We start from the raw sequence: 26,528 nt of genomic DNA, 5'->3' as shown, positions 1-26,528 counted from the left end.
AAGTAATTTGATTATTACTAAATATAATCAACACTTGTATTTAATTGGAAAATCGTTATTTTATGAAAATAATATTTTACCAACATATTATGAATTATTGCTTCTAGGAAATAATAACAAAAGAGAACAAAAACTAGTTATATTTATAAGGGACGGATACAAATGTTACGTACATACTTTTTGGGCACTTACAATATGCATTTAGTTGCAATGTAACTACTAGTTACGACATTATGTAAACAATACACAAACTTGACTTCCAAGAAGTCAAAGTCGTGGATTCCCTTCATCGGAAGAGGAAGTGTGTTGTCTTTCCTTATCTTCCTACCATGCTTGTAAGATGGTTCCATACTTTCATTAAATGACTTGTTTAATTTGGTACATTTGTGCTAATATATAAAGAAGGTCTTGGAGCAAAAACTAGCTAGTTTATCTCATGCATTTCTCTTCTCTTTTTCCTCTCAAAACTGTAGCCTTTTAAGGCTCTTTCCCTCTTCTCTCTTGCATTTTGTACTATAGAGTTTGAGTGTTCATAAGTTGCTTCTCCTTAAGTCTTATTTGTTATAAGTCTTAATGACTTAAGAACAACTTAATACAAGTGAAAACTAGAATCTTGAAGTGGTTTGCTCTTGTTTGGTGGATACTTGTAAAGATCTTCTCATTTGGAGCTTCATGCATCACTTCACCAACTTCCATCTCCCATGAGAATCAAAGTCTTCAAAGGTTGTAACATTTTTCCTTCTATGATTGATTTAATCTTTCCATGTCTTGCAAAATGATCCTTTGTAGATTAAAAAGAGTTTTAAGTTTATTCTATTTTAGACTTTCGTTGTTGTTTTTAGCGTTTGTGGGAAAACGATTTTAAATAAAACCCAACATATATATGGTTATGTTTATCTGATTAAACATAAGTCTAAAACCTATGAGGTGTTCAGGACATTCTAGAATGAAGTAGACAATCAACTATGGAAAAGGATTGCAATCCTCCGATCCGACATGGGTGTAGAGTATCTTAGTCGGGAATTCAATGATCATCTAAGGAACTATGGAAATGTTTACTAGTTGACTCCTCCTTGAACACCACGACATAATGGTGTGGCCGAGAGGAGAAATTGGACATTACTTGATATGTTATGTTAAATGATGATTTGTGATACGCTTTCGATCGGTTTCTGGGGCTATGCCTTACATACTAAAACTAAATTCATAAACATTGTACCATCTAAGAAGGTTTCAAAGAAACTCTCTGAAATGCAGAATGGGGTTGCTTCCTCATTAGTAAATTTAAAAGTTTTGGGGTTCTGAGGTTTACATTTATTGTGAACTCCTCGACAAGTTAAAACCCATATCAGATAGATGTTACTTTGTTGGATATCCTGCTAGATCTTTTAGCCATTCATCTTTACAAATATTTGGGGAATAAATTGTTTATTTTTCGAAGGGCAGTCTTCCATAAGGGCAATGAGTTATTGGTAGATCATGAAAATTCTACCATCTAGTAGGAAGCCATGGCAGGCCCTGAGGCTGCCAATTGGAAAGAGTCTATGGAGAGTGAGATGAAATCCATGTATAATAACCAAGTTTGGAACTTGGTTTATAAAACACCAAACCTTCAAACACTCGGGTGTAAATAGGTCTTCTAGAAGAAGACAGCCATGGATGGTAATATACACACATACAAAGCTCGACTAGTTGAAAAGGGTTATACTCAAACTCAAGGAATAATTATGAAAAAGTAGCATTCATACAATGCATAAATATCTATAGAGATACATCTATGCAACTGTTGGGTTGATCCATAGTACATATATAGATAAAGTCTTAAAGAAAATTAGGATGCATGACTCTAAGAAAGGGTTTGGGGTTATGCAACATGATGTAACATTGAGCAAACCTCAATGTCCAAGTACTAGTGATAAGTTGGATAGAATGAGTCGAGTTGAATATGTGTCGGTTGTGGGATCGATCATGTATGTTATGATATGTATAAGGTCTGATGTCGTGTGTGCTTTAAGCATGACAAGTAATTATTAGGATAACCTTATTGAGAATCATTGTATTGCATTCAAGAACATTCTTAAGTATGTATGGAGGACAAAGAATATGTTCTTGGTTTATGTAGGTTTGGAAGAGCTCGATGTAAAGCGCTACACTGATGCTAGCTTCCAAATTGATAGAGATGATTCTTGTTTGCAGTCAAGATTCGTGTTCTTACTGAATGGTAGAGTAGTGACTTGGAGTAGTTTCAATCAGTATACAATAACAGATTCGACTAGATAGGCTAATTATATTGTAGTTAATGAAGATATAAAAGAGGTCATGTATATGAAGAAGTTGATCAGTGATGTCCATGTTGTTACTAGCATTGATGGTCATGTTAAGATCTTCTGTGACAATGAGGGTGCATTCGCCTTGGCTAAATAACTCAGAGCTCATAGGTGCATATGACATATACTCAGGAAGTACCATTACATCCAAAAGTTGGTTGAACAAGGAGACATTGTAGTTAGTAGAGGCACATCGGAAGAGAACTGTGTCAATCCGTTCACTAAACATTGTCGCAGACCAATCATGATAGTCATACTAGGTCGACAGGCATTAGATTTGCACGTGAATTGGTTTGGGTGTATTTAGTTTAGTTGATTTGTTTTGGTAACTTACGTAATGTAAATATTTATCCGATTTGACAATTACTGTTTGGAGATCTTAATATATGTTAGAGAGAAGTCATTTTCATTAGTTTATTATTATGTTCTATTTGCATGTTTACTTAAGTTCATGAATATTAATATATTTGGATTAACCTGCATTTATGGATTTACTTCATGAAAACTCACGGGTAATTCTAAGATGATAATATCTTATATTCTTCAAATATAAATGCATGAGATTCTTTGTTATGCAGTATGTTATGTTTTGGTGTGCTCCAACATTGTTTGTACTGGCAGCCATACATGAAATGTTCAGGTATGACATGATAAGGTCTATGTAGTCTAAGTTTGATCGTTCCTTCTATCATAACGGTCGATGATTTAGTGTAGTTAAAGTTTATTTGTTTCTTGAGAAATTAAATATCCTCTTACCTTTTAATCCTACAAATCTTCCTACCCATTTAGTTGATGACATGTGTCATATTAGAATCCTAAAATATCATTAAATCTCATTAAATGAGCATTAAATGTTACACATGTCATCATTTCATTGGGTAGGAAGATATTTAGGAACAAAAAGTAGGAGGATATTTAATTTCTCTTGTTTCTTTTGTCATTATGGGAGAAGTGATGTCCCTAGCCCCATGATGAATTGGTGTTGACATCAAATACATGGTCGTGCTCAAACTGAAGTAATAATGAATCAATAGTTCAATATGGTGTGGTCAACACAAATCTCTATCAAGAAACACAATCTTGAACGTCCGAGATTGCATAGCTCCATGTATTACATTTATATTGATATCTTGTGGGACAAAAGAATAATTGATCACTTACCTAAAGATTGTTCATTAGTAGAGATTATGAGTACATTAGTATGACGTACACATTGCTAGGTTTAAGGTCATCTCTAATGCATTAAGAGTTCAATGGATTCTCACATCAACATTCCATTAATTATATCATTTTACATATTAAACTCTACAGTGCCACATAAGCATTTTATTATATTTTATATAAATAATATTAATAAATGAAACTAAAATATTTTATTTAATTAGAAATTCATAGTTACAATTACAAATATTAATTAAAGATTACAGTGATAATATAATACATCATGCTCTTCAAGATGATTTAATTGAGCATATTTGAAAACATTTTATTAATCTGTAATTTCAGTATGTTGTATTATAATAAGATTTTGTCTTTAAAATATTTTTAAGATTTAAAAAAATTTATTGATACAAAAAGTATATAAATTAAATTAATGAATACAAAGTAAAATAAATTATAAATAAAAAAAAATAAAGTAAAAGGAAAAGTAAGTTGATGTAAACAGTAACACATACCTAGATACATCTTAAAGAAACATACAGTATATAACTTAAAGCAGTAAAAGCAAAATAGCTGTATCAAACAAAAAATCAGAAAACATAATCATACAAAGTATTAAACCACGATGTTGATCAAGAACCAAATTTCATTTCTTCCAATACAAAATTGCATTTCCTTTAAAACGTATAGCGCATAACATTTTCTCAACTTACAACCAACAGATTTTCCCATTGATCACTTTAATTCTCAATATAAAACAAAAAAAAAACATAACACCAAAAACCCAAAATACAAATTCTTCTCATCATTTAGTGTATCAAACAAATATTGCAAGATCATGTAGTAGTAGTAGTAGCTACCTAATTCACATCTATCAATTCAACATCAAAAACCAACCATGCATTTGGTGGTATGGCTGATCCAGCACCTTTACTACCATACCTAAAAACCACAATTTTTCAAATTTAATTTTTTTTATATAAACAAATAACAAAACTAAATATATATATTAAAATATTTAGAAAAATAAAAAATTACCCCATAGCTGGAGGAATGGTTAGTCTTCTTTTGTCCCCAACACGCATACCTTTAACACCAACATCCCATCCCGCTATCACTTCCCCAACACCTACAAAAGTTTTAAATAAATAAATATAACATTATTAATATATAAAATTATCTTACACTAAAATGTCAAATTTAAATATATATAAAAATTATTTTTACCTAGGCGAAATTTAAATGGTGCTTTTCCAATGTTAGAGTCGAATATTTTTCCATTCTTCTGCAACTTCCCAATGTAACGCATGCTGATCTAATAAAATAAAAATAAAAAATAAAAAAGTTAAGACAACTTTGATTACTTTGAAACAAGTTATAAAACAAAAAATATATATAAATTGGCTCACTTTCTTTCCCGGGTCGGCCCGTTTTCCATTTGGTTTACCCATTTGAATCTCCTCAATTACTAATCCATTTGGAAAAGTTCTAACTTGAGATGCTTTTGTTTCGGTTTTTACTTTTGAATCCTTCTTTGTAGTACTTGTACTCTTCTCTTTGGATTCTGATTTTGTCTCCCTTTTGATAAATATAAAACAAACAATTAGTGTTTTAACTCATATATATATATTTGTTTGTTTCTATTGTAAATTACAAATTTGGTCCCTTAGTTTATAGCTCTTTTTCACTTTTGGTCCTTACAGTTACAGTTACAAATATCATGTGTTACTTATATGACACCAAAATAAAGACCAAAACTGCAATTTACTCTTTGTTTTTATTTCTCTAAGTGAGGTAAGAAGATACTTACTTTACAGGTGTCTTCTCTTGATTGGTTTCCTCCTTTTGAGCTACATTTTTGTTATTGTCACCACTTTCTTGTGTCTCTTTTACTTTCTTATTCTTCTTCTTCTTTTTTGATTTTTTGGCATCTGTTTCTGGTGTAGAAACTGCTGCTACATTTTCTGGTTGGCTGATAAATTGATAATCAAAGAGCAACATAATGGAATTAGAAATTGAAAACACCAAAAAAAACAACCATTGTTATATGTAATTAGAGAACTAAATAGAATTGAACTGATGGATCACATTTGTTTAGAGTGCATGTCTTAAAACAAGATTGAAAATGATACCTGATTGGATCATCTCCTGTAACAGAATCATCTTTCTTTCGTTTTGCTGTATGTTCAGAATCATCTTTCCCTTTTTTCCTCTTGACTTGACCATTTTGACCTTTTCCAATTGACATTTCTGAATCTTGTTTGCTCTCTGGAACTGGAACACTAGCTTTGTCCTTATCAGAGGGTAATATCAGAAACCCATCTTCATCTTCACTCTCCACTTCTGGAACATTGTTTGACTTTTTTACAACAATTTGCCCCTGTTTATTCTTCTTTGATTGTGCAGGAGTGGCTTTTTCAGTGGCAGGATTTTCTTCATCAACAATCTCCTCAATTCTCACTAATAGGATAAACAAATGTGATTTAAGAAATGCAAAAACTAGTGTGTAACAATATAGTGCAACAAAAGAGATCTAATATAGTTATATACCTCCACTGTTAGGCATCATATCCATTTCATTATCAGTGAGGTCATCTGCTTCATCAAAATTAAAGTCACTATCATCTTCAGAGTCCATGTCCATCTCTGGTGCTATGATACCTTCTTCATCAGAATCACTTTGAAATCTTGTTAAGGAAAAGGAAACAATTAACAGTATCGAGTTCAAGTTCATGTCTACATGGCAATATCATAGAGCAAATGGATTAAGATTTAGAAAAGGATACGATTCATAGTCATCTTCGTCATCAGAATCTGGTTTTTCTCCATAGAAGAATCCAGATAGATGAATGCTGTGAGGTCCCTCAACTGAGAATGTAACTTCATCATATTCCTCAAACTCGATGTTTAGTGAGCATGTCTCCATTTTTTTTGGTAGCAACGAGCATAAGTAAATTGGTTTCTTATCACCAACATTACACACAACAACAGCCTTCTCTTTAGATGAACCACTACCAAGTGTTGCCTAAATCAACAGAAGATTTCAATCTTAATTTCAACTTCAAAAATCGGACTTGATTCATGAGATAAAATAATCGTTTCTCAGCTTGCTAACTTAGCAAAAGTAAAACCATGATAAGTAGAAGAAAAATCGGGGGTACAAAAGCGGTTGAAATTATTTGAGCGGCGTAAACAAACCTGTGATAGATGAAGCCTTCCTCTTTCATCGTCGTATTGATGAAGGTGAGGTTTGCCGGGCTTTATTTCAATTCCTGAAGATCAAACACCAAATGAACAACATTAAGAAAACAATCTACGAAGATATGAATGAGGGTGAGAGATGTAAGAACAAAATTATTGAAACTAACCCCAAAACGCCATTATTCAGGTGGCGAAAACGAGATTGAAGAATCGCACGTCTTTGCTTAAACCCTAGAAGAGACTGGAGAAGAATGATGTAACAAGCCACTTGGCGATTTAGATAAACCCTTGCATTTTCGAATTTGGGCTCTTTGAATTTGAAATTGTGAAGATTTAGGCCCAGAAGTCTAAAAAGAGATGCAAGAACTAGCCCATTTGGTTATCTTAGGGCTCACTAAAAATATTAAAATGAAAAATATCATGTCACAAAGTAATTAATTTTAAAAATAATATCATGAGTAATCATTCATTCTTTGTATTCTTTGTGATGTATTTTTTTTTTTTTTGGATTGGTTCGGTTTGTGAAATCTAATAATGATTATTTTTAACCAAGTAGAATTGGATTTTGTAAAATGGTTTGCAAATTACTTTAGATTTTGGTAAATTATGATTTATGGATGATGTTAAAATGAAATTATTGACATTTGATGATCACTAGCTAAGTACAATGTAGAAAGGTGCATGTGATAAATCTCAAAAAAATAATAAAACATGTATAAAGTTTGTAAAGTGATCATGCTTTGCAAAAGAATTTTGTTTAATTATATATTACAATCATTTGAGGAGAAATAATCAAACATTCTATGAGATTTCATAATAGTTATAATTTTCTAAAAATAAAATTTTGTAAATTGTTAGAATTTAAAAAAAAAATGGTTTGAGTTACGGTTTCCTATTACAATAGTGTAGATATAAATAAAGGCTCTACAAATAATTGTAAGCATTTGTTTAAAAGTGATAATGAAGAAGTTGACAAAGAATCTATATGTAACCATCTTATTGGAAGCAGTGGTTGATGAGCAAGCCAAGGACCAAAATTGGAAAATGCGACAAACTATTTGTGGTCAAATTCTGAAATGCAAAAAGACTATTATTCATAAGGACCACAATTTTTTATATTTATATAATATGAGATATGTGTATCATCTTTGGCATATGCCTACATGAAAAAGTTTGACTCAAATGAGTGTGGAGAGTCATAAAAAGTAAAACTTATAGTCTGGATATCAAAAGGAAGGAGAATATTACAGTTGAACGTGCATAATATATCGAGTAGTGTCATTGCACTAAGTAGCCCACACTTAACAACGGGAAATTGATGGATAAATGTTGTTGTACAATATATGATGAAGATTGAAAATGATATCCTTGTTTAGATGATTTAGATGACTGCGGAAATAAGAACTTAAAAAACATATACAAAGGTTAACGAGATTGTGGGTTTATTTTACAGGAGGGGTTGCACGGGAGAGTTATTGGTTGCACGGTAGTAGAAAAAATAAAATTTTCAAAAAATTTTCCACTGCAGCCGGAAAAGTTAGGGGTTGCCGGTGCCACCGTGGACCACCCCTAGGTCCGCCCCTACAAAAAGTTTGACTCAAATGAGTGTTGAGAGTCATAAAAAGTAAAATTTATAGTCTAGATATCAAAAGGAAGGAGAATATTACAGTTGAACGTTCCTAATAGATCGAGTAGTGTCATTGTACTAACTAGCCCACACTTAACATGGGGAAATTGATGGATAAATGTTGTTGTAAAATATACGATGAAGATTGAAAATGATATCCTTGTTTAGATGATTTAGATGACTACGGAAATAAGAACTTAAAAAACATATACAAAGGTTAACGAGATTGTGGGTTTATTTTACAAAGTATTGATAGTTGTTATAATATTTTGGGATATATTGTAAAATTGTGTTGCTCATAGGGATGGAAATTTCACCCTACTCGGTGGGGAACCCGTATATATATATATATATATATATATATATATATATATATATATATATATATATATATATATATATATATATATATATATATCCATCATTTATTGAATTTGAATTAAGTCCAATAAAATGATTTGATCTATATTAGACAATTAGAGATAGAGTCCATATACCAAATTATGTTCCTAATTCCAAGAGTTCATCAATTGTCATTTTGTTCGTCGATCTGTATACCAAATCGACACTTTTTATTTTGATGCTTGTTAAACTTTATGATTGATGTAAACAGAATCTGTTTATGGCATATGGTTTTGATCACTTATTAAACTTATCTTTTTTTTTTGTGTGTACGTTGAGTTTGTTGAGTTTATTATGTTGATAGATCGGGGATGGGTTGGGGAAGCGGGGGATAGGCTGGGGAAAAGCCTAAAATACAAAGGGGAAAGGATTTTATTCATCGCATCCGTCGGGGATGGGGACGAGGTAAGACACTCGAGGATGGGGACAGGGATGGTCAACCCCGTCCCAAAACCGCCCCATTTTCATCCCTAGTTGTTCATGTATGCATATGCAAGTTTTAGAATGGTGTAAGTAGTTACGTCATACCATTTGTTAGGGGTGACAATTATGGACACGACACGACAAAAATACACGACACGAAACGAAATTGGGATGAAACTGAAATTCAAATTCGTGTTCGTGTCGTGTCGTGTTCGTGTTCAAAATTCGACACGATATTGACACGATTTAGCATTTATTTGTCGTGTTTTTCGTGTTTCTCATGTTTGTCGTTTATGTATGATTAAATATTAATTAAATACAATAATTATTATATTATGTTATTTTTTCGTGTCGTGTCGTGTTTGTCGTTTTTTAATTGGTTCGTTTTCGTGTTAGTTAGAAAAAACATGACATCGTGTCGTGTCGTGTTCGTGTTATATAAAATCTTATCCTGTCATGTCGTGTCAGACAAAAACACAACACGATGGCCCGATTTGTCACCCCTACCATTTGTTATAACTTTTAGAAAATTTAAATTGTAATTTTTAAGTATTTTTAAGTTACCGTTGTATCATTATTTGTTAAGTTGATGGTGATGATTTGTTTATTGATGTATCTTTTGTGTTTTGAGATATTTGTATTTGTTTTTGAAAGTTCGAGTGTGACATAAACAATATATGTGAATTTAAAAAGCATTACATTCACTTTATTATATTACAAGACAGGATTTAGAGTAAATAAGTGGGATTACATGATTTGGTGGGGTTATGATACTTACCTCATTAAGATGTTTAATATTTGATGTAGTAGCTGGCAAAATAATTGTTAGCGGAAAATTTTGTTGATAACTTATAAGTTGGCTAACAAAATAACATTTGATAAAAACTAACCGACATACTAGCTGAAAAAATATAATGAAATCAAATGACATATAAAAAAAAATATGTTTTTTCATAATTAATTAAGGGTATATATGGAAAATTAAAAAAAAAATATTGAAAACTAAGTTTTTTATAAAGTTGGCTTATAAACGACTTTTTCGCTTCTCAAACATGACAATTTAATAAAAAAAACTCGAAAATTAAGCTAACTTATTAAATTCCTGTATTCCATTTCATTTCCCACCAACTCAAGAACATCCTTGATTATTTATAGAAAAATTGCAAAAAAAAATGTTTCATGTGGATGTAAAAAATATGTGGCTTTTGTCAAAAAAAAAAAAACGTTTAGTAGTATATCAGTGGTCTATTTTTTGATATTTTAGTGATTTTAGTCCCTATCAACTTCAAAAATGCTATTATGCTCTTATAATTTGTTTTTTCCTTCTTTATTATCTATTTTAATATTTTCAAAAAAAAAACCCATACCCCACTCCTTTTCCCTTCCCCCATTCATTTATATGTCTCATCCCAATTACAACCTTCATCAGAAAACCCTCCAACATCATCGGTGAATCTACATTCACCTTCTACTGTTGATAATCTCCTCCACAACTTCTCTCCTCTCCTTTCAACCCATCGACAAATTCTCTTCCCAACGCCAATGATGAGTGCAGAGTTGCGATTCTCAACATCATGTCGCCCATGCCTCTCCCTTCATGTAAGGAAGCCAAACAAAGTTTTTTCTTTTAAAATCCTTATGTCCCAATTTGAACTCAATGAAAAAGATTAATTGTGGTGGATGAGGAATGGAGTGGTGGGATTTTTTTTTGTTTTTTATATAAAATAATAAGAACATAATGAAAAGAAATTTAAAAAAAAAAAAGTTATTTAAAAGTATATTCTGTCATTTAAGATTGGATATGAATTGAAACCAGGGATAATGACTTAAAAGGGTAACGTATTTTTTGATTTGTACACATTTAGTCACTGATTTTTTTTTCATTCATATTTACCCCTTCAACTTGTTAAACTGTACACATTCAATCCTTATAACCGGCTAAATCAGGTTAGCCGGTAAAAATGACTTAATAGGGTAATATATTTCTCACTTTGTACACATTTATTCCTTAATATTTTTGTACACATTTAGTCCTTAATATATAATTTTTTACAAAATAAGGCATTTTTGTTTTTGTACTCATTAAATACTTATGAATTATTTCTTTGGTTTTTTCTCATGAAATCTTACGTGGGAAATTCATTATTGAAGTGTTTGGACATTTTGATGCTTACGTCCATCGCGATCTCAACTACTTGGTTGCTTAGGTCATGCGTTTTGAATGTCATAACTTCTTCATACGATCTCGGATTTTAACGATCTTTATATCCACGCGAACGATCTTTATATCCACGCGAACGATCTTTATATCCATATGATCTCGGAATTTCAATTTTTTTCGTTTATAGTTATTTTTCATGTATTAGCAACACCTATTTCATCTCGGCAATACCAACAATGTATTCCTGCGTTTGCCCATGTCCATACGTTTTTTTTATGAATGCATGTATGGATGTTTTTTTTTATAAAATCGTAAGTAAAAATATATTACATTTTAACGGGAATAATCTTAATGAAAAAATGAAAATGCGGATATAAAGATCCTTAAATATGTTATCGTATGAAGAAGTTACGACATTCAGAATATAAGAATCAAGCCAAACCACAAGACATACGCAACCAAACAGTCGAAATCACGTTGGACATAAACATCAACAACCCCAAACAACTCATCAGTAATTGTCTCATGTAAGATGTCATAATAAAAATATTAAGAAATCATTTATAAGTACTGAATGAGTATAAAAAAAGAACTTAATTGAAACATAAAAAATGTTAAAGACTAAATATGTACAAAAATATTAAAGACTAAATGTGTACAAAATTCAAAAAATATATTACCCTTTTAAGTCATTATCGTTAAAACCACATATTTAATTTTGTCTTATTTATTCAAAATTGAACGGCTGATAGACCATTAATTTTTTTTTTAACAAAAACCATATATTTAATTTTGTCTTATTTATATTAGGGGTCGTTTGATAAGGTATCTAATTGGGTCCAAAGAGGGATTGGGTCTATAAAATACCAATTAGCATGTTTGATAGGAATTATAGACATAAGGACTCGGTCCAAAAAAAAATAAAGGATTCGGTCCTTGATTTCTATTTGATGAACCGAGAAAAGCCATTCAAAAACACGTCGCCCTACATTCTGTTTCATCCCCTCCCTCGTTATCTGCCATCGACGAAGCAAGAAGACAGCCAACGATCAGCAACATCATCGTGATTAACAACAACAAAACAAACAAGTTTTTTTTTTTTTTTTTTTTCGTTTTTGTCCTTTTTATTTATGTATTCAGGGGCAAAATTGTCCTGCACTTGATACAACACCAAAAATATTTCGCTGTTCTTCTGTTCCTTTCAATCATGCTCATATACAATATTTTTTTTTTTTCCTGGTACCTTTTTGCTGTTGCTAGACAAGCTTCCATGGAAGCATGAATGTTTTTTCTGTTAATACCCCATAATCAGGGGCAAAATTGTCCAGAACTATCCATATATTTTTATGGTAGTGTATCTCTTTAAAGATGTCAATCTTCTATCTCAACGACATGAATTCTTAAAGCTTTGTGAATGCCAACTAGTCATGAATTCTTGAAGATGTGTGGTTGTCATCATTTTTATGTCATTTGATTGAATAATCATGTTTCTTTTTCTTGTGTTTATCTTTTTCACCAGTCATAAACTTGTTTAATAAACAATATAGTACTACAAAAGCTTTACCATACTTGGGATGAAAAAGCAATTTGAACAAAACGCTATGGCTACTCCTAATGTGGGAGGTGGAGGAAGTGAGGGTCAAAACATACAAGGCATAGAATGGGGTTCAGAAGCCGTTGAGTATATGACTATTTTGCGTGACCAGATTGCTACTCAGTTACTTTCAAATGCTTCACGTTAAATGATATACTTTTTTTTTATTACGTATGACAATGTATATTTGGGTTTTGTATTACACTTTGTATTTGGATTTTAAATTAAGTATGTTTCATTTGGATTTTATGTGATAATTTTTATTTTTATAATTATTTTATCCAACACAAAAGGACAACATAAGGATAATATGGTCATTTTTATCATTCAACACAATCAGTCAGATAAATAATCAAACAACATAAATTCAGTCAGATGTGGACTCAGTCAACATTTCTAACCCAGTCAGCATCTAACTCAGTCAGCTCTAACTCAATCAGCAACTATCAAACGACCCCTTACTCTTTCATTTTTATCCTTTTTCCATCCTTTCCCCTCTCATTCTAATCGCCTCGTTTGATTAAAAAACTCAAATAACAAAATGTTAATGATTTGGTCCTTAGATGGTTCACTTTTATTTTATTTTATTATTTTGTTTTTTATGTGAGTCACGAAACCATGATTCGTTCTAACTCGTGCCTCGTATCCCTATTCCATTTTCAATTTTGTTTTAAATATTTTTCTAAATTTTAGTTTTCAATAAAGTACTATATTTACATTTTTTTTACGACTTTTGTTTCTTATGAATTTATTTTTACAAAATTATCTTTTACATCTATTACAATTTTGTTTTCCATGCACGTATTTTTAATTTTTATGTTTTTTACAAATTATTTTTACATATTCATTTTAACGAATGTAGGATTTTAAAAACATGTAAAAAAACCCATTTTTACATATTCGAGTTCACATACTAAAAGTGTATTCCTATGTATAAACGATATTTAATCATATAGTGTAAATTATATATCCTCTACTACACAATACGTACATACACAAGTACACAACATTTCTACAAGGTCATACATGGTGTTACCTCTACTTGATAACATATTTTAACTTACATATGCAACTCAAAGAACACAAAAATAATAATAACATATTTTTTCATTTCATCCCTTCTGGTCCAACCTTAAAGCAAAACTACATTATGACAAGCATGGACCAAATTCATCAAGGATCTTATTCAAACCAATAAGATGAAGTTGGGATGGATGAAAGCGTGAGGGAGAGCATGGGTATGACTTGCACCCATGCAAAAATGTCACATTTTATCCATTTAACCGGACCACTACATGTGAGAATGAATCTGTACATTGAACTCATATACATCCCTTCTCCTTCATGTGTATCTCTCAGGGTGTGGTTTTATGTGGACCATTAAGTAACGCAGATACATATCAATCAATTGATAAGGAACTTACGTACATACATTACGAATGCATTATTATAACTATTTTCAATGAAATTAAAACATAATACATGTACATAATAAATTGATATATTTCATTTCGTTGTCGTCGGGTGAATATGAGTTTGAGTTTTGTATGGTATTTGTATATTTTACTCAAAACCTTGTTGAATATGATGATGTAGACTTTTCTGTTTTTGTGGTAATTACTGTTCACGTGTCTACTTGTTATAACGTCAATAGCATTCAACCAAGGTAGGCATAAGTAGATGGGTTCCTACTTCTCAGCATAAGCCTTGGGTACAATTATTAGTAATCAACAATGTAAAAATCGGTCTAGATAGCAGATTAAAATAACGTCTAGATGCATGCTAGACAGTCTCCGACCGTTTAAGATTAGTGCTAGTCGGTCATGCTAACCGACCTTGGTCCTAATCTGTAAACAAAAGAAAAAATGTCAAAATTAAAAAACTGGTCAACAAAAGTAAAATAATAATAATAATAATAAAATAAAGATAAAAACATAAAAAGTAAACAAAAAACTCTAGTTCTCACTTCTTATCAGATTTGTATAAGAGAGCCCAACTTAGTATCGAAAAATATAGACGAATGATGAGTTTTGCACCATGCACACTATGGTCCTTCTCAAAAGAATTTACTAATCCATAGTGTTTTTAAAGTTAATTACCAAATGATATACAATCGAAAAAGTGGTGTGTGGAATACAATATTTTATTTTAAAGATTATGATATACATTTTTTTGGTAAATAAGTTAGAAACGACAATGACTTGGTATTTCTTTTTTATGGAAATATAGTAAAAAGTAAAAATTATAGGAGTATATATGGAACGGTTTGGTTGGGTTATTGGTCAAAACCAAACCATAACCATTGCAATTGATTAATATATTTCAATAATCATTCGGTAACGGTTAATTTTGGTTATTGGTTTTTGACGGCTAATGGTTAATGGCTAATATCGGTTAACCAAAATATCAAAAATGACATAAAAATAAAAATATTTCTCTATAAAAATTGAAAAACACAAGGTCTATCGTTATAAAAAGTGAATGATTGTGTGTATATATAATTGCATTGATAGAATATTACTTATCCGGGCTATGTTATAATGTGGATAGACAACTACTGTGTGGACGTGTGGATAATGCTATTTTATGAAAATTACTAAGAGAATATTTTGTTTAGTCATGTGAATACGTTCAATCTCACAGAACTATTGTTATTTTAATGGATTCTCACCAATTATAATTCTTTTTTGTTCTTATTCATCGTTTTTTATTTATTTTAATTTTTACAGAATACGACTCAATAAACATCCTGATATTTTGACAGAATGAGAATAATTAAAAAAAAAAGTGTATAATAACCTGATAGACAATTTAATTAGTGAAAATGTTTAATAATTAAAATAATTGAACGTATTCATATTATCAAAGAACATATTTTCTTTGTAATTCTCACAGAATAGAATTATCTACACGCCCACACAATAGATGTCAATCCACATTTAAACCTAGCTCTTACTTATCATATCTAACTCCGAATAATAACTCTTTAAATTTTCAATTCTCAATATAATTACATACCATATATTCAATATTATATTATATTAAAAACAATATTAATATTATTGGTTCGGTTCGATTTATAATGGTTAGGTTTTTGATGAAAACCATAACTAAATCATATGTATTCGGTTAATCAAAATTAGAAACTGAACCTTATCTTTTAGTAATGATTTGGTTAAAATTGTTCAATTAAATCGGTTAATTTACTTATGGTTTGGTTTTTCGATTAACATGTTCACCCCTAAAAAAATGGATGGAGCAAAACCCAAGTTAACATGATATGGACCAATCTCCAACATGTATCTGATATGTCGGCATGCATATTAGGACATAGGAGGGATTTTTTTTTTTCTTTTCTTTTTGCTGTTGTTTAAAACAAATCAACACTATCATGACAAAAGCACTTTCTACAACGAATCAAAGTTAATGCAAAAAAAAAAATGGTTTTATGTTATATTTTGGCGTTGATTACTGTCAAAATTTTCTATAAGTTATCAAAATTTTAATTATGTTTAAAAAGTAATAAAATATCTAATCTCATTTACATCTGGAAAATAGTGTAGGTGGAAAATGTTAGCATCCCATCCCTATGTGGCATTTATGATATTCATCAAGCTTATAGGTCAAAAATATTGACATGATGTTTTTTCGGTTATTATAGTTGATGATGTAAATTAAAAATAGAATAGAAAACGTGTTGCCGTTCTTAAAAAAAAAAATTATATTCAAATCGACAAATTTTGTTCATATTACATACATGTAACTTGTAACAAGTGGCGGAGGTTATATAGGGACGGGGTTGTGGCCCCTCCTATTTTTATTTATTTATTTATTTTATTTTTTATTTTTTATTTTTTTAGTCATTGGGCGTGTTTGACAAAAGTAGTTGTTAGCTGGAAGCGTGTAGCGGTTAGTTGGTAGCGGGTAATTGGTAGCGTGTAGCTGGTAGCTGGTAGCGGGAAGCTGTAGCTTTTATTTGTTATATGAATGTTTGGCAAAAGTAGCTGGAAGCTTTTGAAATATATAAAATTACATAAAAGGATAATTGATTAAAAATAAAAAAAATATATAAATATATTTTTAAGGGTAATTATGGAAATTAATTTCAAAAGCTCCGGAGCGTTTTGTTAAAAGCTACATGAAGTAGCTTTTAGAATCGGAGCGTTTTGTTAAAACTAAAAGCTAAACGCTTATACTGCCAAACAAAGTTTTTTGTTTAAACTAGAGCGTTTTGTCAAAAGCTAGAAACTCCCAAACGCTTCCAAAAGCTCCGTGCCAAACACGCCCATTATGTATTAAAAAAGTTACATATTATGTTTAAAACTATAAAATTTGATTTTGTCCCCCTTATTCTTCAATTTTTATACATATTCTATTTTCGCCCCCCAAATCAAAACTTCAAGCTCCGTCACTGCATGTAACTATAACATAACATCTAGACAAACTTTTTTAAATTTAAATTTGATTTTAAAATATATATATAACAAATATTTTATGCTAACACCTTGTTGTCGAGGCATTAATAAAATACTTGGTTCAAGGAGTAACATAATCTTGTAAACAATATTTAGAGTATAATCCTGTAAACAATATTTAGAGTAATGTTAAAACACTAATACATAAGTTTGGATGTTATGTAACATATCTTACGAAGACAGTTACACTGTAAACATGTTAGTTGTTAGATTATGGTATTCAAAATCGCAATGAAGCATAAACACAAAAAAATACCATAATGTGAAAGGATCACAAATTCATCTATTTCTTGCAACAACACTAAAACTAGAAACATAGTCAAAAGAATACATTTTAGTTTGATGATTCTTGTTATAACCTAGACGGATTGAGGTCTCAAAATAGTGCCCCTCTAATATAATCGTCCCCTAAAGTAATGATCCAAGTCAAAACAATCAGGGTTTATGTGCAGTTTATCTTAGACTTATCCCTATCTTTTTGGGATAATTATCCATAATTTGTATCATAAGATAATTACACTTTAACCATTGAACTTAATTTCTAATTAATCTATCATCTTATGATAAATTAATAAGTTAGTCCATCATATTTCTCTTTTGTCATTTTATGCTTAAACCATATGTTGGGATGCAAACCCAATCCCACATCGACAAAAAGAAAAACTAGATACTAGCATATAAGGTCAGTAATGAGTAATCTCTTCTAATACCAATTGGTTTTAGAAAAAGGACGAAGATGAACTTTTTGGTTATTCAAGGAGTGGGACATTATGGTTGAAAAACATACCATGAACCAAGTCAGGTCACTTAGAACAAAAAATGGGTTGGAGTTCTACAAGGCTTCGTTTGACAATTTCTGCAAAACAGAAGGTATAGCAAGGCATCACACTATACGGTTAACACCATAACAAATCGGAATGGCAAAATAGATGAACCAAACACCAATGGAGAATGCTCAGTACATGCGATTATCTACTGATTTATCAGAGCAATTTTGGGCAGTCCGTGGCATAAAAAAAGAAGGTACTCAAGCGTTTCGGAGTCAAATCATTCAAAATTCCCGAATGAATGTAGGACAAATATTTGAATCTTCACTCGGGTTAGTAGTTAACACTGCTTGCTATCTAGTGAACAAATCTCCATTAACTGCAATTGATTGTAACACTCCTCAAGAGGTGGTATGGGAAACTCTCTGATAATTCTGGTTTATGAATGTTTGGATGCCCTGCTTACACTCGTGTGAATGATGGTAAATTGGAGCCGAAGGCAATGGAGTGCATATTTATAGGATATGCATCTAGAGAGAAAGGTCATCGTCTGTGGTGTATATAAGAAGGAAAGACTCCAAAATTTGTTATTAGCATAGATGTGACCTTTGAATATGTTATGTTTAACCAAATAGGAGGTGGTATACGTGTTGTAGGGAATGATCAGGGTGCTATCCAGAAGGTGGAGTTTGAAACAGAACCCCACACAATTTTATGATAAATAAGGAACAACAAGGTGGCATAGAACATCATAGACATGATATATCCATTGAACAACCCAGGAAAGAAGTGTCTGGTGATGTTAATTCCAGGAAAGACAACTTAAAGAAGCTTCTGGAGATTAAGCTTGTGATGAACGATTTTAGAGTTGAAAAGAAAATAACAATGGTAGAGATTCGGAGTGATAGAATAGCATGATGTTTATACATTTATCACTACATTGAGAAAGTATTGTGGTCATTCTATCGTGATCAGTCCAAACATGTTGGTACTTCTTTGGCGATTCGAGGCAATCGGGGGAAAGCTCATCAGGAAGTGGTCAAGTGGATCTTGCGAAAGTTGAAGGAAACTCTTAATGTTTTTCTGGTGTATAGTGCCAATACACGACATACGGACTTGGTTAGATTGATATATTCATACCATGAAAGTAATCTAGAGATAAGAAGATCATTGGCGGTTGGTCTCCTTCAGAGTCTTCTTTTAAAGGTGGAGAAACCTATCATGTTCTATGGCCGATTATGCATTCAAAAGTATGGTAACAAGGAGAATCCATATGACATGGTGACAAGGATGTTGCCTAGAGAGAAGTTCAAGCTTTTTTTGGACTTGGTTGAAGTTCGCAAAAGTTAGGTCCCTTCGGGGATGAATGGCAGGAAGGGAGATGAAGTTCTTGTTTAAGGTGGCGTTTAGTGGATGTTCAAGTCAAGGTGAAGATTGTTAAAAGTGACTTGAACATGTGGAGCATTCTCATGGAGAATTTAAGTTCAAGGAGCACTTGGAACTCAATGGAGCACTTGGGGGTTCATGAAGCATGTAACAAAGGAACGGATCATCTGATAAGGGAATGAATCATCTGAAAAAGGAACGGATCAAGTGCCAAATTAAAGAGTCGTATAAAACGGTGTATGGAGTATTTGGAAGAGATTTAGAGCACTTGGCAGTGGAATGGAGCAACTTGATGCATAGTTGCGCCATTAACTGGCAAGCATGTTGTGCCACTAGGCAGGCATATTATGCCATTGGCATACATGTTGTGTCACTTTGGACCATGTGACACTCTGCTAGATGTTGTGCTAAAGTGGAAGAAGTTGCATCAATCTGGAAGGAAGTTGCCCAACTTAGAAGGAAGTTGCGCAACTTAGAAGGAAGTTGCTCCAAGCTTGAAGGGTGTTGCGCCAATATGAGCCATTTTGGTTCCTTGATGAGCCATGGTATCTATGATTATCCATGTATGCTATGAATTCCTATATGATGCTCAAGATTTTCCAAGGATGCTCAAAAGTTGGTGATGCTCAAGGAATACACCATGTTGTGCCACCATGATGGATGGTTGGCCAGTAGTGTTCATGATGCGCCACCTATGCATCATAATGATCCACTATGGATCATGGTGCTCAATCATGTGAGTTTTTGATACTCATGTGTTGTATGTCATGGATGAATGTTCTAAAATATACTGCATGGCGGATTGTGATTGGTTGACACCATTCATGGGCCTATAGGCCAATAGGCTTGGCCCATTATGGTGTTAGGTCTAATCCATTCACTATAAATAAGGATGTTTGCTAAGTCATTTGGTGTGTCTTTTGTATCCTAAGTGAGTATGATGAATCTATATTGAGTTGTACCTGTAATCTCTATTCGAGTACTCTATGAATAAAGAATACTCCCATCATGGTCGTGCATGTTGGTCACCTTGACCGAACCACATAAATATTGTGTCTTTGTGCACTTTTGGTTTTTCTTGTTATCCGCATTACTTCCTAACATGGGCCATTAGAACTTGGCAAGTGGCATCATATCTGTTACGAGTCTTAACAAGTATCATCCGCTTTACTACTTAACAAGTGGTATCATGGATACGATCGTAGCCCAAATTATGTGGTCAGCATAGGTGGCGCAATCCCCAATAATTCTTAGTCTAACGAAATTAATCCTGAAGTCTTGTATCGAAAGTCTTCTTGATGATCCTAGGTCAGGTAAGTGTGTCGTGAAAGTATCGGCGGTATGAAAAATGATTGGATTTGATGAACCGTGTTAAAGGGAGGCGAAGGGCAAAACTTGGGTTTGAGGGGAGGATTGTTAGGGTGCAAACCCAATCCCACATCGACAAAATGAAAAACTAGATGCTAATATATATGGTCGTCAATGGGTAATCCCTTCTATCACCAATTGGTTTTAGAAAATGGAACCTTATTGTTCTATGTTGGCATGATTGGGTAGTAGTGATCCTAACACCATACATTGTGTGTTACCTAAAAGGACCTTGCTAATTATGAAAATATTAATATGGACATATTTTCAACAGCCTCCCACTTGCATATGATACAACTGTATAAATATATTCCTTAATCTTGCAAGGGGTATGTCATCGAAGACTATTGTTGTACTCATAACCCGCAGGTATGAAATAATCATTTAGGTAAGTGATCAAATATCCCTTTTGTTCTTCATGATATCCCTATGAACGTAAGGCATAAAATTTTATCAATCTTAGACACTCAAGATTATGTTTCGCAATAAAGATTTGTGGTGACGCAAAAACTGACTACACAATTGATTCACTACCAATTCAGTCTGAGCATGCCCATGCATTGATGTTAACATTGCATCATTGAGTGGCCAAGGGATATCGTTTTTCCCATTAGGGAAAAATTAAGGAACAAATAAACATTAACTACATACACATTACTCACTCATCTTGTCATACATGGACATTTCATGCATGGCTTCGAGTTATGAACAACATTGGAGGATACCACAACACAATAGACTGTAGATCAAGAATCTCATGCATCTCTATTTTAAGGATATACGATATTACCATCTTATAATTACTTGTGACAGTTTCCATGAAATAATCTCTAAGTGTAGGTTGCTCTAATACTTAATCTCTATTAAGTACATATGAGTGTTAGTCATATGTCATGGAAGTGGTCATGAAAAACAGTTATATATTGATAAATGTAAAACTCCTCGAAAAATAAAAAAGTAATTGAAATGGAATAAAATTGATGGAAATTGGTAGGTAATTGGAAAAGTGTATGCTTTATGTCTTATAGTTGCTGTTAGGATGCAAATGATTGCTAATTGATAACTTGTATGTGGAATGTGGAATATGAACATAAGTTGGTAAAATAAGATTATGACGTGTTTATATCATATAATTAAAACCAATAAATGAAGAATATTACATGTTTATGTGGCCCTACATATAAAAGGTGTTTATGTGACCCCACGTATAAAAGGAATATGGCATGTAGTACATGTTGGGTTTTCTATGCAACTACATACTAGATTAAGGCAACGGAAACATTCAAAAATCATCATAAGTGTACATGCATCATAGGATCTAAGTTTTACTATTATAGCAACGTACTTTTAAAACATGAATATGAACTAGGGGTGAGAAAAAACCACACCGCAACTAAAATTAACCGCAAAAACCGCAAAAACCGCAACCGCAATAAAAACCGATGGTGAAGTTTTTTGTTTTTCAAAAACCGCAAATTTGTGGTGCGGTGCGGTTATTAGTTTTCAAAAACCGCAAAAAAACCGCATCGCACCGCATATATTATATACAACTTTTTTTATTAATTATTAATATATTAAATATTAAAAATAAGACAAGTTTCATGAATGGAAGATGAATAAAATACTAGAAGACAAAAGTGTTGGTTTTTGTTATGTTTAACTTTGAAAAATGGTGAAATTAGACAATTTTATGAAATTTATTGTTAATTACTATTGATTTGACGTTTTTAAGATATTAATTGTTTGTGATTTAAGTTAATTGTCTTATACCTTATGGTTTTTTTATCATTACAAGTAATATGTTTGAACTCTTAAAACTATTTGAGCTCTAAATTGTGGTTAAAAACCACACAAAATAACCGCACCAAATTCATGCGGTTAATAACCGCAACACAGAAAAAACAAAACCGCACCGCAAAAATAACCGCCTAACCGCACCGCCGCACCAAGCGGTTTTGAAAATAGATTAACCGCATTTGCGGTTAGTGGTGAGGTTTTAGCTAATAATCGCACCGAACCGCACCACGCTCATCCCTAATATGAACTATCAAAAGGGAAAATATTACTATTCTTTAGGACGAATCGTATTTGGCCTTGACCACTTGTAGGCCTTGAACTCCTTGCAATCACTTGGAAGGACTAGGACCCAAAGTAGAATGTCTCTAATGGATCACACCCAAAAGGCTAAAACCCTAGAATATTTATTAGATGGGAGAGGCCTGAGAAATCAGTTTCTTAACCTTATGGTGAGTTATGGTCAAATTTTCTAAGGCCATAGAGGTCATTTATATAGTTGTGGTAATAAGCAGATAAACCCTGCTTTGAATAAATTAAATAATCAGATTTAATCTAGATTCAAATCTTTCTATATTTGTTATCTAGAATGATTTTGGAAGGCTCCTAAGAGCTCTAAAACCGTCCACCACCTATAGACTTCCAGAATGCTCCTTTTGCTCAACTTTTTGAACAATTAACATTCAGTCCATGCACCTCTAGATTAATTATAATTAATTCTAATTAATTCCAATCAATTCTAATTAGTTTCTAATTAATTTATTAACATGTAATAAATCAATTAAAGAATGATCTCAATCTCCTAAATCCATTCTACCTATTTTAGCTCTTGAGGGCTACTGAAAAAGGACTTTGATATTATTCCTAAAGTTATATAAATTTAGTTATGACATTGGACACTTGTTTCCAACAGTCTTCCACTTGGATAATTCATCAACTACTATTGGTCAAATAATCGTCTAATAACCAACAAAGTCTGCCTTCCATAACAACTATCGAACTTTGATCTTATCAAGTATCAGTTCATAGATATGTGATCAATTATTCCTATGTTTCTACAAGATATCATTGTGAACTGAGTCATGGATTATGAATCAACCTAACAGTTCAACTTTAAGATGTTTCTCAATTTTTGATTTCTGATGATCAAATTAGACTACTAATTGAACATATCAATTCAGTCCAGACCTGGCCAGACACATAAGATATCAACATGAAATCATCAAGGGGACCAAGGATTTTGCCTCTCCTATTAAGGGAGAAGGAACATATAAACTTTGATTGCATAGTTTTTATTTACTTGTCAAATCATACATGGACTTGCTCGTTATGACCACCAATTATGGATAACATTAGAGCAAGAACAATGCACAACCAAATTGTATGCAAAGAAATCAACGTCTCTCCATTTTAAGAAAAAAATATTGTTGTCTCAGAATTACTCATGATTGAATCCATGAAGTAATCTCTGTGAGCACTGGTTGTTCCAATACTTAAATCTCAATTTCAAGTACTCATGAGTGTTAGGGCAATATCCACTGTATATCTAATATCTATAGACAATCCACGAACCTCACTACAATCTTAACTCAATACTCACTCCTAAGAGTATGACTGATTTGTGGAGTTTTGAATAAATTAATATTCATGAAGTGGGTTCTAGACATGCAAGAAGAGAACACAGTGATAAACTAATTGAAATGATTGATCATCATCATATATTAAGATCTCTACTTAATAATCGCCAAATCAGATTAAGACTTCATACTGTTTAAGTTCTCAAATATAAAACAAATGTTTTTAAGTGGGTTTTAGTTAAATCATTTGTCAATTCAAGTGCCTCATGATCAAGTTTCACTGTCAGTCTTACTGTCATACTTGTTGACTTAGTGAATGGATCGACCAAATTTCTATCAATATAACTTTATTGACTGTAATGTCTTCACATTCAAACAACTATTAGATGTGATGGTACTTACTGAGTATACGCCATGTGATCTTGCGTGAATTTGGGATCCATATTCTAAGTAAGTTAACCCTTTCAATCATAAGAGCCTTCAAAATGATCATTAATGATTGAATTTCAATAAAGATGTCAATAATGACTTTTTTTTATTCACATAGCTTTCTTTTCATTCTAACTGGATGAAATATATTATAAGTTTATTATAAAATCCACTATGGTGTATTACTTGGTACTCTCCCAAGCTAATACTTTACCATTCAGTAAAGACATGAACTTCGATTGCAAACAGAATCGTCGACAAGCGCCTGAACTACGTGGAGAGACCAGTGGTGATTTGTGATAGGAAGATGGAGACCTTGTGCAATAAGTTGGTGCCCTTGGTCAAGGTGCAGTGGCAACACCGGAAGGGCTCATAGTAGACTAAGGAACCCGAGGCAAAGATGCACGAACACTACCTAGATCTGTTTGCAACTGAGGATTTCAAGGATGAAATCTAGTTCAAGTGGGGAAGAATTATAACACCAAGTTTAAGCTAAATAACTCCTTTGATTTTTGACAATTCAATTATGAAATAATGAATTGTGTGGTTACCATGACGTGGCAAGGGATGTACCACGATGTGGTCAAGGCCAGATGAAATGTGCATTCATTTAGGTCCCCACGACGTGGCATGATGTTAGCCGTGATTTGGCGATGACCAGTTTGCAAAACCCTAATTCTCGGGCTTTAAACACTATTTAAGGCGCTTCATAGCTAGGGTTTGCACACCCTCAGTTTCTATCACCTCCCTTTCGACCTAGCAGCATCAATAGCCACCATTGTTGGGTTTTTTACATTTTGTGTGTGATTTTTGGTGAGAAGAAGAAAAAGAAGAAGACATCCATTATGTGAAGATCCAACAAGCAAGCCCCGCATCCACTTTCTAGATCATCTTCTGGACCTTTGTGAGTCTTCAAGCTCCAAACTTTATGCTTCATGCTCTAGATCTAGGTTTCTTTGCATTGTTCTTCAAGATTGTATAGTTGAGTAGTTGTACTCCATATAGTTGGAAACTTTATGGATCCTTGGGTACCCCTTATGGACATATGTTTAAGATCTGAAGTTTAATAGAGTCTTGATATTATGCATGGACTTTTGGGTCTCATTTCCTCCATTTTTGACCTAGCTTATGGCATGTGTTGGATGTGCATGCCTAAAAATCAACATTTTTTTATGATGTTTGGAGTGTAATAAGGCCTTCTAGAGAGTATACGTGAGCTGCTTGAAGGATTAAGAGCTTAATGCATTAATTTGGTCAGAATAGTTCCTACAACATGGAGATTTAGCCTCCACGATGTGGCGTTAAGTGGTCTTCGCAACTGTTTTGGCATGAAATCACCATGACGTGGCAAATGCTTGGCCACGACATGGTGACCAACCGATGGAATTCTGACAGTTGACTTTTGACTTTCTGACTAGGTTTGACTTTAGGTCGATTTAAGGGTTTTGGGATGTAGTTTAAGAATTGGTCCATGATTGTTGTATAGGTGACCTGTAGTACTAGTTCTTGGATTGTGTGAGTTATGTTGTTATCTGCTTGACTGCGAGGTGAGTTTTTTTCACTTACTTTGTATTGTAGTATGTATCCTTGTGTGTAGGATGTTGGTACGTTGTAGTGATCTGTTATATTGGGAGATATTTATGACTACATGTGATTGTTGGTTATTGTTTATTTGTTTGCATATGTCGACATATTGTGGTTAGGTTGAGGCGATCCTACTTTTTGTTATAGGCCAAGATACTTGGGTAGTCCAGATGTACTGTATGCCTATAGAGGCAGTCCAATCAGACTGTAGGCCCAACGGAGCGGTCCAACTAATGTAGGCCTTGAGAGGCA

General features: G+C 32.6%; 1 protein-coding gene across 1 annotated transcript; it reads right to left on the bottom strand.

Moving 5' to 3' along the window:
• Positions 1–4,116: 4,116 nt before the first annotated feature.
• On the bottom strand, positions 4,117–6,965 carry FKBP53 (FK506 BINDING PROTEIN 53). Its single transcript, XM_079020956.1, has 10 exons — positions 6,857–6,965; positions 6,687–6,760; positions 6,275–6,513; positions 6,039–6,166; positions 5,621–5,948; positions 5,299–5,460; positions 4,898–5,066; positions 4,716–4,803; positions 4,527–4,617; positions 4,117–4,430 (listed from the first exon to the last, which is right to left on the bottom strand). Exons 1-10 carry the CDS (start codon positions 6,867–6,869, stop codon positions 4,349–4,351), a joined length of 1,374 nt encoding a protein of 457 aa, XP_078877082.1. The 5' UTR covers positions 6,870–6,965; the 3' UTR covers positions 4,117–4,348.
• Between the last annotated feature and the right edge of the window lie 19,563 nt (positions 6,966–26,528).

Source organism: Lactuca serriola, chromosome 9, assembly GCF_051521515.1.
Source record: "Lactuca serriola cultivar US96UC23 chromosome 9, Lser_US96UC23_V15, whole genome shotgun sequence".
Taxonomy (NCBI): domain Eukaryota; kingdom Viridiplantae; phylum Streptophyta; class Magnoliopsida; order Asterales; family Asteraceae; genus Lactuca; species Lactuca serriola.
This window is presented reverse-complemented; position numbering and strand designations above follow the sequence as displayed.

Excerpts from the sequence above, each read along its gene's own strand:
- FKBP53 (XM_079020956.1), bottom strand. Across the intron at positions 6,167-6,274 it reads GACGAAGATGACTATGAATC|TGATTCTGATGAAGAAGGTA; the intron begins GTATCCTTTTCT and ends AAGATTTCAAAG. Across the intron at positions 4,618-4,715 it reads ACCATTTAAATTTCGCCTAG|GTGTTGGGGAAGTGATAGCG; the intron begins GTAAAAATAATT and ends AAACTTTTGTAG.